Below are 13294 nucleotides of genomic sequence, written 5' to 3'. Positions count from 1 at the left end.
GTACGTGGCAAGTTTGAGTTTTTTTTGCATTGATAGAGAATGAATCTTCCTCAATCCAATTGGACTACTGACTGCAAATTAAGTTTTAAAGTTTCTAACTTTCTGCTAACAATGAGGAAATGGGGAGTGGGATTTTCTGACTGTGTGCTTGCTACAGTTTGAGGTGTGCTGTGTTCAGAGGAAGTTCCTCAATGCCCAGCACTTTTCAAAGCTCACACTGCTGCATATTCTATTCGTGAGCACTAATGGGCCACTACTGCCTGGTGCATCAATGGAATACACTGGAATGCTTGACATTGATACATTGGCCCTTTTAAAACATAGGTCCTTTCCTGCAAGTGTGCCCTTTATAAAGAGGGGGTACCTGATGATCACTTAAAAAGAAAGCATCAGGCCCAAATTTTTTTTTAGATTAGATTACTTACAGTGTGGAAACAGGCCCTTCGGACAAGTCCACACCGACCCACCCATACCCCTACATTTACCCCTTCACTTAACACTACGGGCAATTTAGCATGGCCAATTCACCTGACCTGCACATCTTTGGACTGTGGGAGGAAACCGGAGCACCCAGAGGAAACCCACGCAGACTCGGGGAGAATGTGCAAACTCCACACAGTCAGTCGCCTTAGGCGGGAATTGAACCCGGGTTCTGGCGCTGTGAGGCAGTAGTGCTAACCACTGTGCTACCGTGCCACCCACATTCTCAGCCTCGACTCCCTCGAATGTAGTCCCAACATTGGAATAACTGGTTCATCTGTTCTCACCATATATATCTGGGTCCAAAATATACAGGGTCCCCATGAAAGCAAAGATAGACAGCACACATTCCTTATGTCAGTGGTTTTGCAAAGATTCATTGCCGCAAGAGCCACCTGGGAATTTCAGTAACAGGCCGGGAATCAATGTAACCTGGACTGCACCTAGTTTGCAGCCATTCCGACTTGCGGATTTGTTCAATGATTTCCAGAAAGATTATGGGATGCACTTCATGTAATATTTTCATGAGGCGTGGCAGGACCATGTCTTTTTGCTAAGTATAAACAGAAATTATAGATTGAGCTCCCAGAAATAACAGTACTATGTTGCAATGATGAAGATATTCAATGCAACAAGTTGTGTGCAAAGTAAAGACACTGCTGAGAACTATACCATCCATACTGGTATAGTAAAGCTTTCTGTCATCGCTATTAAGGATGTAAGTGTTTAAATAACTTAAAATTTAACTTAATTTACTTTAGGATTGCTCACAATATTGGGAAGATGGGACAAAAACCTATGATGACATTGAGGTGAAGTTAAGTGAAAGTATTAAGGAATCAGGATATACTCATCGTGTCTTTGAAATAAGACATATGAAGGTAAGACTTTACAATAATATTCTAAAGCACAAGAGGCTAATTTATCTGCTCATATGCAGAACTTTCCTGTGCTCTAAATTGGACAAGCAATAAGTTTAGTTCTGTTGGAATGTTACAAATTGTTTGCCCAGATCTCCCTATCGTCCAATGTGCAGTCATTTAATCATGGTCTTTAATGCAACATTTAAAAAAAATCTGTTCATGAGATGTGTGCATTGCAAGCAAGGCCAATGTTTGTTACCCATCCCTAAATGCCCAGAGGCCAGTTAATAATGCAGGTCTGAAGTAACATGTAGTCCAGACTTGTTAAGGACAGCAGATTTCCTTCCCTGTGGACTAGGAAGTATTTTTTAATGACAATCGAAACTCCCTGTTAAGTGTACTTTTCAAACTGAAGGACGAATGTAACATGCTGATCTGATTTTTCTCACCTCTTTTGAAATGAATTCAAGAATTAAGCAGCATCTTGAGAGAGGGTGTTTTCCCATCTCTTATCAGAAAGTGCTGTACCATCATGAGGGTAGATTGTTGCTGTTAAAAACATAAATTTTAACTGGTCTTTTGGAACAAAAGTAAAACTGGATCTTGCAAATTGCTACATTCGCATGTAAGGAGAAATGATGTGAAGCAAATAAATGCTTGTCAGGGGATAATGAGGTACAAATATCGATTTGATAAAAAGGACAGGAGATTAATATCTGTCTGCCTCTCCCTGACTCAGAACATATGATTAACATCACAACAGACTCACCTCATGGGAACCATACTGGAAAATGCCCACTTACCTTTCTGTGTTTGTTGAGGCCAGAATTCAAAGTCTGGCAACAAAGGCGTGCTCCATGTTGCCAGAGGACCTGACAGCAATCCCTAAGGTCAGCAGCAGATATCCCAGAAATAAACACAGAAAGGTTAGAGTGGCAAGTGGATCAAGTGGCAGGGCGGTCGGAGTATAGGATGGTAATGTCGAGTGTGTAGGGTGGCATTTAAGTGGATGAGGACTTAGGGTAGGTCAGGGGAGTTAGTTCAGGGGATTGTTGGGGGCTGCTAGGACAGGTCAGGATGGGCTGGTGGAGACGAGTCACTTTGGGTCGGGGGCAGGTGGATATAGTTGAGGAGTTGTGTCAAGTGTTGTCCAAGGGATGTCAGGAGTTGGGTTGGTTGACACTGGAGTGAGGGAGGGGCTTTGGAGTGGGATGCCAACTCATGAGGAGAAAGTGAGGACTGCAGAGGCTGGAGATCAGAGTCAAAGAGTGCGATGTTGAAAAAGCGCAGCTGGTCAGGCAGCATCTGAGGAGCAGGAGAGTCGACATTTTGGGCAAATCCTAATGAAGGGCTTATGCCCGAAACGTCGACTCTTCTGCTCCTTGGATGCTACTGAATTACTGTGTTTTTCCAGCACCACACTCTTTGACTCTCGATGCTGACTCATGGTCAGGAGAGTGTGAACGTCAGAATTAGAGGAAGGGGTCAGGTCAGGGGCAAGGGTATGTTTCAGGTTTCAGAAGGTGACAGGTGTTGGGAGACATTTGGGGGTCAGCGATGAGTCACGAGAGGAGGGGAGGTCACTTAACTAATTAATGGTTAATCAGAGTTTTTAATCCTTTAATATTTCCTGGGACATTATTAGAATGGGTACTACAGTGACCTCCAAAGTCTTCAACTCTGATTCAGAGTTGGAGACTTTGTCCCAATGTCCCAAATACCAGGTAATTGACTGTTGGAAGATTCAATTTCCAGGGAGTCAGCTGCATTGAGTCATGCATATGGTCCTGGTGCACAACTGCTGTCACAGAAGATTTCACCCTCTTTCTTTGCGGTTATTTATTAACTAATTTATTATCGAGTAAAGCAGTGTGCATTGTGATTCATTCCTGGTGTGATAAATCTCAATTTTCTTGTACCTCCTTGGTTAAGTTTCTGTGTTTCCCTTTCTAAAATTCACCAAACAATGTGTAAAAGCAAGTCTTGTTTCCCTCCAGCATTATCTGTCAATTACTACCAACTAAAAACACTCTACAAAATGCATTGCAACAACAGAAACTGCTGCATTATATAATTTCATGATATAGTTGCTACTGCAGTCCCACAGTCATCGTGAAAGCAAATCAATTCAACCAAAAACTTTCATGTCCCAGTTTTCAAACACTGCAATGTCCATCTTGCAAAGTCTCTGTCCTTGACACCTGCCACATGGCAAACCAGGGTCTAATATGAAAGCATCCAGAATGAGGCTTAGATGGGAGCCCAGACACCCAGGGCCCTCTTCAAGCACCTGAGACCCTGCGTGACTGATAGCTCTGGCTCTCTGATCTGTCTTCAATTTCACATTTGACAAGAGGAAGGGGTTTCCAGTGCTTTGCAGGTTTATCACTGGAAAGTTTCAAAGGTGGGGGTAGATGATAGTAAGAATGGGATTTTTAAAAACATTTTAGAAACATTTTTATGCATTCTCCATAATTTCATGTTTTCTTTCAGCATATAATGGGTGGATAGGCATGAAATGCCATATCTAAGTATGGGAGGTATGAGGAGACATGGAGGAATGGGAGGGGTGGGAGTGTGTGCCAGTGGGGGAAGGAGGGGGGAGTAGTATAACTGGTATGGGTGATGTGACGGGCCACAGAATGTTGTTTGTAGGGCATGAGAGGACTTTCGAAATTAGGTTCAATACCTCTTAAAGGCCCGGAACTGAATTGTAGAGGACGAGTGGATGTCTATGTCCCCTAATGTGCTGGCCAGGTTGAGAGGTGCAGGGTGTGTGCAAGTGGCCCAAGCTAGCCCACACACTTAAGTGGCATTCCTGAAAACTGGAAACCTGGTAAATGAGGGTCAGAAATCCCAGAATCAGGAATCGCCTGCCATTTTTAAAAGACTTTAGAAGTCGTCAAAAATGAACAAAAGTCCAGGCCCATGAGTTTCTCCTCATCAGCCTTGGGCCTAGAACACTTCACGTGAAGCTTCTCCAATATATCACTGACCTTCCGAAGGAAGGTTTTCTAAAATTAACACGTACCAGATCTAGTGGCACTAGCAACAAGCACAAGTTTAATTCTTCAACTTTCAGTGGAAATACTTGTGAGGCCTACTCTAGCATTTGATTAGCTTTGCAGTGACTGAAACCGTTCCTTGAATGTCATTGGTTTACTGTCGACTTAGCGAATAGAAAAAGTTCATAAATTTTGTTAAACGTTAACAGCTAACATAACTGCTTCATTTTCAGAGAAAAGAGACCCGGTCAGTGTACCAGTATCAATTTCACAGTTGGACTGATTCTGAGCTTCCTGAAGATCCCAATAACTTTGTCGTCATGATTAAGAGCATCAAAGAAAAACTATCAATGCTCAAAGAAGCTGAGCATCTAGTACCACCTCTGATTGTGCACTGCAGGTAATGTCTGGTAATACTTGAATATCCTCCACAATAATTGAGTATTAATTGCACTTTAATACCACATTTCAAGAGACAAAAGTTGAATTAGTTTGAGTTTTTATGGGTGTGTTGTTTCTTTCATTATACACAATGAAGGTTTTGCTAAAGGTATGTGATGTTCTGCTGGGGAATTCATCCATTCCAAGTATATGGCATTAGCTTCTAAAACTACCAGATCTATTGTTGCAACATCAGGTATAGAATTATCAACATTTCTGTTTTGCTTTAATGATCCAATTAATCACAGCATCAGTAAAAGTATGTCCTACAGAAAGACCAGAGACCTACTTTTCCCTGCCTGCAGTAAAAATCACAATATATCTACCATGGGTTGGCAAGTAATTAGCAAGGACCTGTCTTCAGACAGAGGACTCATGATGATGAAGGTGATGGGTGGAATTTTCTGAATGATGTGCAAAATAACTAGTAAGGAGAATTCAGCAAGAATTTAAAAAGTGACAGTGATCTCAGAAAACAAAATTCTGATTTTCTCTTTAAAGTTTCAAGAGCTAAGTGAGATGAGTGAAGTAGTGCAGGCTATAGTGAGAGTGGTAGACCCTGAGCTTTGGTAGTAGCAGAGTTGGAGTGAATATGAGGTAGCAGTGAGGAGATGGTGGTGCTTACCTTTGTGGAACACAGGGATCGGTAATTTCTTGTGGCATTGCTGGGAATTCCTGCAGATCCTGGTCAGCACACTGACCCAGCTGGCTCCTTCAAACCAGGCTGGTGTTGTGGTGTACCCTGGCAGTCCTGGGAAAAGAGGAGCCTCTCCTTTTGCACCAGCCAGCTCCTTGGTAATGAAGCAGAGTGCCACATTGACCCTCTCAGCCGCGACCTATGCAATTTCACAGCAACACACGGAGGGCAGTTCCTGGTTTGAAATGATGCATAGCCCAGATTTAAATACAATACCCCCCAATGTGAACACCGTAAGGTCCCAGCATCAGTGAGATCTTCCTTGGCCAGTGAGCTCAAGCTTGTTCAAGAGTGTCATCTTGAAAATAGGATGCATACTCAGTGAGGTGAGCAGCAGGGAATTACATGAGAAAGATCACCAGAGCTCATGGCAAGAAACCCTCCAGAAATATCCCCAAAATTGGCTCTTAGTTATAATATAGGAAAATATAGCCTGAATGCAAATCACAGTAGCTTGGTTTGCAGTAAAATTAATGGTAAAGCTATTAGCTCCCAGGGATATCAAGAGATAAATTAAGTAACAACTTCTAGGTTCTGCTCACATTTTGTTAAATGTGGAAATCAGGAAGTTGTGATTATAGTTGCACTGTTTCTCCAGAAGCTTTGGTCTTACAGCATCTTGCTGAGAGACTGCACATCAAAGCACATGAAGGACTCAAGTTGCATTGTTTCCCCAAGCAGATAGCCTCTAAGTACAACAGAAAAACCAGCCAGGGCTTGTCCATTCAAGTGCAAGAGAAATTGTAATGGTGAAGTAAGTCGTAATTATTGCCAACCACTCTAGCACTGAAAATTTACCATTACAAGTGTGGATAAACCACACTTCAGATTTTAATTATTCCTGGAAATTTAAAAAAATAAAAATAGCAAAATAATTATTCTTTTACTTTTCTTTTTCCTTTTATTTCTCTCACTTCCATTTCTCGTGTCCTGTCTTTTTTCTTCACTTCCTTCATGATTTGACACTGAATTGACAATCCTAATTTCCTGGTTTAGACTCTGCATATCTGAGGATGGATTCTTCAGTCCATCTGATTGAGGAGACCTGACCTTGCTCACCATGTTAACACAGGTCTCATGTATTGAGCACTGCCCTATGTTAGTTACTGAATATTGCAGTATAAAAGTCTATGAACATTTTGAATTCAATTGTAAGTTTAATGAATGACTTGTCAATTATTCATCATGACAGTAAATTCAAGTATTTAGTAAATACTCTTCTAACAGGAATTTTCTTTGCTCCATAAGTATTACAGTAGAGTTATGAACTGTTCTTAGGTTGGTGCTGTGTGATTGACTGGCAGTGTCCTCCCACTTTGGTCAGTAACTTGCTGACAGTGTTATGGTTTGCGAACTAATTTTATAACAGTTTAAATCTATAGCTCAGTGGGAGTAATCTTTGCTCTTGCAACGAATCATATCCATAATCTACTGTATTACTTGGATACCAAAATTTTTTTGTGCTTATAAAGAATATTATCCAACAGGGGTAAATGTCCACATACACAATGACTGGGAACTTCCGTGGACTGGGTTTCAAACAAAGATATGAGTGAAGCCATTCTGAGAAAGATCCTGTTCGATAATCCATCACGGGCCTGCAAATATTTCCTTCCTTCGATCACAATAGTTGAATGCAGAAGGCTTTGTGCAATATTGAACACTGTACGCAATGGATGGCAGTGCGTTTGCTGTCCATCATCACACTATCAATGGATAGAAAAATCAGGATGCTGCCAATTCACCACAGCCCAAATTGTGCCATAACTCCTGCCAAAGTTGACTTCCACTCCCAAAAATATTAGTATGTGATCTGCACTATTTAAGTTTCTTACATTGTAAAATCTGTTTCTCTTTTAGTGATGGATCCAAGCTGACAGGTTTATTCTGTGCTCTCTGGAACCTCCTTGACAGTGCAGATACTGAAAATTTAATAGACATTCTCCAGACAGTCAAAGCACTGCGCAAACAACGACCAGGAATACTTTTAAGCTTTGTAAGTAATTGTCAATCTATCAACCTACACTTCCTGCATATAATTCCATTCAGACACCCTTCAAACTATTACCCACTTTTCTTTACTGCATCAGTAGTCTTGATATTGACCAATGGACTGTGTGTATACTAACATGATAAATGAATTTCAAGATGTTAGGAGTACAAAAATATCGAGAAATGATTGCTATGCCTCACAGGAATAGTTGTTCATGGCAGTAGGCTTTTGGTATGGAATTTGTGGGTCCAGGGTCACGTACCAAATAATATTCTCCAACAATATTACAGACTACAAACATGAAGAAAATGTCTGGGCTCCCAAAATTATTAGTGAGAAACAGAATATAGGTGATCTGGCTCGCTGTCTCATTGGGTTCAACTTCTCTTCTGAAAACAAGCTTTCTCCTGGCTTGGGGGCTGGTTAACTGACCATCTTGGCACTCTGGGTCTTCAAAGAGTTGTACCATTTGCTGCTAGGTCCTCAGCATAGCCAATAGCATTGCTGGTTGCTTGCAATCTCAACCTCTATTGACGTCCGGCAGATGAGTTTCAAAGAGGAACACTTCTTTTCAAGCAGCAACTCCACTTCAGGAATCACCAGACATGGAGTTTCTCCTCTGCTTACAGCTTGAGGCCTGCAATTTGAGTTTCCTTCTACTCCACTTCTTCCTTGCTTCAGTCTTGGTGAAGGTCTCTAATTGTTTGAAATGTTTTCTGACCATTTGCTGATGGCACAGTGGTTTTTGCCACAAAATTGCAGGTCTTTCCTTTATCCTAATGAATTTTGTAATGATGCTTGTAGTCAGCTACACCAAGCACTACAGCATTGATGTAACTCTACTTTTTCTTACAATTTTACTTAAGTTTAAAGCAAGTTTTACATTTTAATGCCACAAGGATCGGTGCTGGGTCCAGTACATTTTGTCACTTACATAAATGATTTGGATGTCAGCGTAAGAGGTACAGTTAGTAAGTTTGCAGGTGACACCAAAATTGGAGGTGTGGTGGACATCAAAGAAGGTTACCTCAGATTACAACAGGATCTTGACCAGATGGGGCCACTGGGCTGAGAAGTGGCAGATGGTATTTAATTCAGATAAATGCAAGGTGCTGCATTTTGGAAAAGCAAATCTTAGCAGGACTTATACACTTAATGGTAAGGTGCTAGGGAGTGTTGCTGAACAAAGAGACCTTGGAGTGTATGTTCATAGCTCCTTGAAAGTGGAGTCGCAAGTAGATAGGATAGTGAAGAAAACTTTTGGTATGATTTCCTTTTTTGGGCAGAGTATTGAGTACAGGTGTTGGGAGGTCATGTTGTGGCTGTACAGGACATTGGTTAGGCCTCTGTTGGAATATTGTGTGTGAATCTGGTCTTCTTCCTATTGGAAAGATGTTGTGAAACTTAAAAGGGTTCAGAAAAGGTTTACAAGGATGTTGTTAGGGTTGGAGGATTTGAGTTAAAGGGAGAGGCTGAACAGGCTGGGGCTGCTTTCCCTGGAGCGCCGGAGGTTGAGGGATGACCTTAGAGAGGTTTACAAAATTATGAGGGGCATGGATAGGATAAATAGACAAAGTATTTTCCCTGGGGTCAGGGAGTCCAGAACTAGAGGGCATAGGTTTAGGGTGAGAGGGGAAATATATAAAAGAGACCTAAGGGGCAACGTTTTCACGCAGAGGGTGGTACATGTATGGAATGAGCTGCCAGAGGATGTGGTGGAGGCTGGTACAATTGCAACATTTAAGAGGCATTTGGATGGGTATATGAAAAGGAAGGGTTTGGAGGGATATGAGCCGGGCGCTGGCAGGTGGGACTAGATTGAGTTGGGATATCCGGTCGGCATAGACGGGTTGGACCGAAGGGTCTGTTTCCATGCTGTACATCTCTATGACTCTATGACTCTAAATGGTGCTGTGGGCAGAACAGAGATCAAAGAAACTAGATTGTGCTGTATGATTCTATGACTATTACTCTACGATGAGGAAAAAGAAAGCTAATTGTTTATTTGTTTTATTGTCGTTTTACAGAATCAGTACCAGTTTCTCTATGACATAATTGCCAGCACTTACCCAGTGCAAAATGGGACATTATTACCTGACAATGGTCCAGCACAGACAACTGTGGAGGTGATCTCTGAAACCAATCCAGAAAATGGATCCCAACAAAGTACAGCCTCTGACGCTACTAAGAATAAAGAAGAGATATCTGCAGAAGATGATGAAGCAAAGTCTGGTGTTAGCAATGACAAACAGCTAGTGGAAAATCCTATTAATGGACCTGTAACAAATAGTGAAATTGAGTGAAGAATTGTTGCTATGCGTGATGTGTAGATATCAACCAATCACTATTTGTATTTGTAAGGGAAAATCAGAAATGTCACCATTAATTTTATTTTTACATGTACAAAGCTTGGTTTATCACTGGATGCTTTCCAAAAAATGTTCACCTGTATGCAGAACTGTTCAAGAATGACAATCTACTTGAACGTAAGTATGAATGTATCTCAATGAAAGAAGTAATTTGCTCATGTAAACTTTGACTAAAATGTTTCTGATCCTTTCCGTTGCATTTGTAATGCCAAATGAAGGCACAGAAACTTTTTTTTAAGGAAAAAAAATCTCAGAACTTTTTATATATATATATTTTATCAGGTGTGTGGAAAAGCTAAATGCCAAATCTGCTTCAGTATGTTTTATTTCAGCAGAGCTCATTTTCAAATGTAAAAAAGATGCTGTATTGTGAGTATCAAGGAATTTGCGGGTTTATCAAGTATTGCAATTTCTGGCATTTGTAATGCAGCAATTTTTCACTGTTCTTTGCAAATTATTTTTATAGTTGGTTTTCAAGTCCAAAGCTGTGCAGTTGATCTGCTTAAGATATCAGGGTCTATTTAACTATTTGAACTTAAATTTGCATTGGAACAAAATATTATTAAGGTGGACCAAATTGATTTCTGGTGTACCAGGGTCAGAAAGCACAGCGGGAAGTCAGAATTTATAGTTTGCTAGTTTTTTTGTAAATTAGACATCGCACTTCATTGACAAACGCATTGTGAGGCCTGTTCTTTTATGTAAGACAGAGTCTGACTTCATAAAAATAGTCAGTATTAGAAGAGAAATGGCTTCAAACAAGGGAGCGCCACTATGGATTGCTGGAGAATGAGCAAGCCTCACTTCACTAGGACTGGACCCCATAAAAAGGATCAACGATGGAGTTGTGAGAAGGCTTCATGGCACTCTCATCATGACTAATTTGCTTCAATTTGGCCCGAGAACCTAAAGATCTCGGGATCTACTTACAATCAGCATTTCCAACAAATGAAAGTTGCAAGAATTCCTACAGTGTAGAAGCCGGCCATTCGGCCCATCGTATCCACACCAACGCTCCAAAGAGCATCCCACCCAGACTCACCCCATCCCTGCATTTCTCATGGTTAATCCACCTAGCCTGGGTAATTTAGCATGGCCAATCCACCTAACCAACACGTCTTTGAACCGTGGGAGGAAAGCAGAGCACCTGGAGGAATGATGTGCAAATTCCACACAGATAGCTGCACAAGGCTGCACCTGAACCTGGATCCCCAGCGCTGTGAGCCAGCAGTGCTAATCACTGAACCACTGTGCTGCCCTTACAACATCACCACAGGACGTTCAATTTTATGCTTAAAAGCTGTTTCTAACGTTGGACATAAACAGCTTGTTGCTGAGAGTCAGTGAATTCACTGTTGCAAATGGAAAATGGAGAAAGAACTGCCAACAGGTCTGGAATTTCTTGTCACTTTGTGTCTGGGTAGTTTTTTCATCTTTTTGACGATAACGAAGTGTTCTTGTTCTTTGGTCCATAGATATTGATCAAGCTGCTTTTAATTCTACTTTTTAAAAGTAAGTCTTCTGGAATTGTGCTATGCATTAAGTATTGTCAAAAGTAGGAGATTTCCTAATTCTCATTGGGGTTTCTCATGCCACATGTCAATGTGCTTCAAGTAAAACCATTAACAGCAGGATGTACAGTTTAAAAAAAAAGTTTTTCTTCCAAGTTGTAACAGGTTATTGTGTCAATAGTTGAAAAAAAATGTGTTGCTTCAAACTGTAAATGGTTACCAGGAATTTGTTTGGTCTGTCAGGTTCAATTCGGATATAGTATGTTTTACACAAGAGCTTGCTATTTTCAGGTTTTTTTTAAAAATAGCTTAAAATGGTTTCTAATATGTTCAAAAATACATCTTGTAAAGGTATAAGATGGAACATTTTGTACTAATAGTGTTTTTGAATAAACAGAAAGAAAGTAATTTGTATAGCATGAATTTATTAATATACACTTCTCAATGCAGTGTAAGTTGACAGCCACAGTGAATCCTGCAGAACCCAGGCATTGTCCAGATCATTCATCTTTTAAACGTCCCAAGTGGTGATACGGTTTTTGTGCAATACATTGTGATCCATTTTGCAACAGAGAAAACAAAAATGCAGCACCAATCATGGTGCAAGCTCTTTTGAAAAATGTACATTGAACAGCAATATTTATATCAATTGCGGGGACTGAGAGGTGGGGTGGTTGGTTGCAAATGGTGGGGAGTGGGCAAAATCTGAGTCACACTGACCGCTAAATCCCAGATTGGAGAATATAAATTGGCTAAGGATCTTGCTCCTGATCACACATCTGTGGCTAAATGACCTATCAACCCTCAATCGCATGTACTCCAACTCACACAAAAAAAATGACTGCCTTTGTGAGACACTTTCAGACATGAGATGTCCTGAAGTGGTGGCTCTGCTATCTACCTTTTAATTATCGCCCCCGTGTGGATGAGATCAGCTCAACTTTGTAAGAATTTGGATTCAATTAGAAAAACAAAATCCCCACAGGATTTAGTTAGGAAAGGATTCAAGGCATCTATATCTGTGTCATTGCATACTTATCAAGGCGATGACGTATGGAAATAGTTCTTGCCTATCATTTAGGATAGTTAAGGGCAGAAGGTATTGTTTTTGTTGATGACTTTTCTTTACACTTCACCTCTTGTTATTCCCTGCCTCATTCCCGCATGTCCAAGTACTCAGCAGATCAACACCAGATCTTTTCTCATACAAACTGACTACGCGGTCCTTTGCACTGTATGGGAGAGGTACATTGGAGAGGTTCTGCCCTTTTTGTCATTTGCAGGAAGTCCGAGATATTGAGGATTTGGTGTAACAGCAGGGTAAAATAAAACTTAAACTTCCAAAGCTATGAAAACATTTTGTGCAAAGGGCATTGCTTGGAAACGTACATCATAGCCGTTGGTTTATACAGGAAAATCACATGCAATCATTAGCAGTTCCTTGCTGCTTGTGTGAAACTGTCCCATATTTGACATTGCAACCAACATAATCCCTGGAACTATGATTAGAGTGGAATATGATTTTGGCTTCAAATCAAATTGATAGAATCCATGTGTTATTGGAGCAGCAATGTTAACTTCTGCTGGCACAGTCTGATGAAGTTTTATTTGGAACCTTGGTTTCTAAATTGGATGGAATCATGTCTAGCTTTAAGATGGGCGTATTTCTATTTGTTTAGAATTTTGGTTTAGATTTTGAGTTGTGTGAGTGGTGATGAGTTATCCTGAGTTTGTTTACATGCATTTAAAGAAGAAATGTTTTAAAAGTCCTTGAGGTAAACATTTTACAGTTTTAGAAAACAAGGGTTAGAGAAGAGGAAAACATGGAGACAGAGACAAAATCAAGTTGTACTTTAGAAAGAGAGACAGAACATCGAGAAGGTCAGTGAGTGTGCAGGTTACTTTCAGAGGGAGAACCAGGTCATTCAGAGAGAA

At 40.6% G+C, this 13294-nt stretch overlaps 1 protein-coding gene across 33 annotated transcripts in view; it reads left to right on the top strand.

The window, feature by feature from the left end:
- Positions 1-11767, top strand: part of ptprc (protein tyrosine phosphatase receptor type C) — a 165837-nt gene extending 154070 nt beyond the window's left edge. For all 33 annotated transcript variants that reach the window (XM_087990818.1, XM_087990820.1, XM_087990817.1 and 30 more), the window contains 4 exons: positions 1242-1361; positions 4582-4748; positions 7347-7482; positions 9507-11767. In XM_087990818.1, coding sequence (XP_087846944.1) covers positions 1242-1361; positions 4582-4748; positions 7347-7482; positions 9507-9782 — 699 coding nt within the window. In that variant the 3' untranslated portion in view covers positions 9783-11767. The remainder of the gene's footprint in view (positions 1-1241; positions 1362-4581; positions 4749-7346; positions 7483-9506) is intronic.
- The last annotated feature ends 1527 nt before the right edge of the window (positions 11768-13294 follow it).

Source organism: Chiloscyllium plagiosum, unplaced genomic scaffold (genome assembly GCF_037043375.1).
Source record: "Chiloscyllium plagiosum isolate Xiang-an unplaced genomic scaffold, Cpla_swu_hap1 HiC_scaffold_9, whole genome shotgun sequence".
NCBI lineage: Eukaryota > Metazoa > Chordata > Chondrichthyes > Orectolobiformes > Hemiscylliidae > Chiloscyllium > Chiloscyllium plagiosum.
This window is presented reverse-complemented; position numbering and strand designations above follow the sequence as displayed.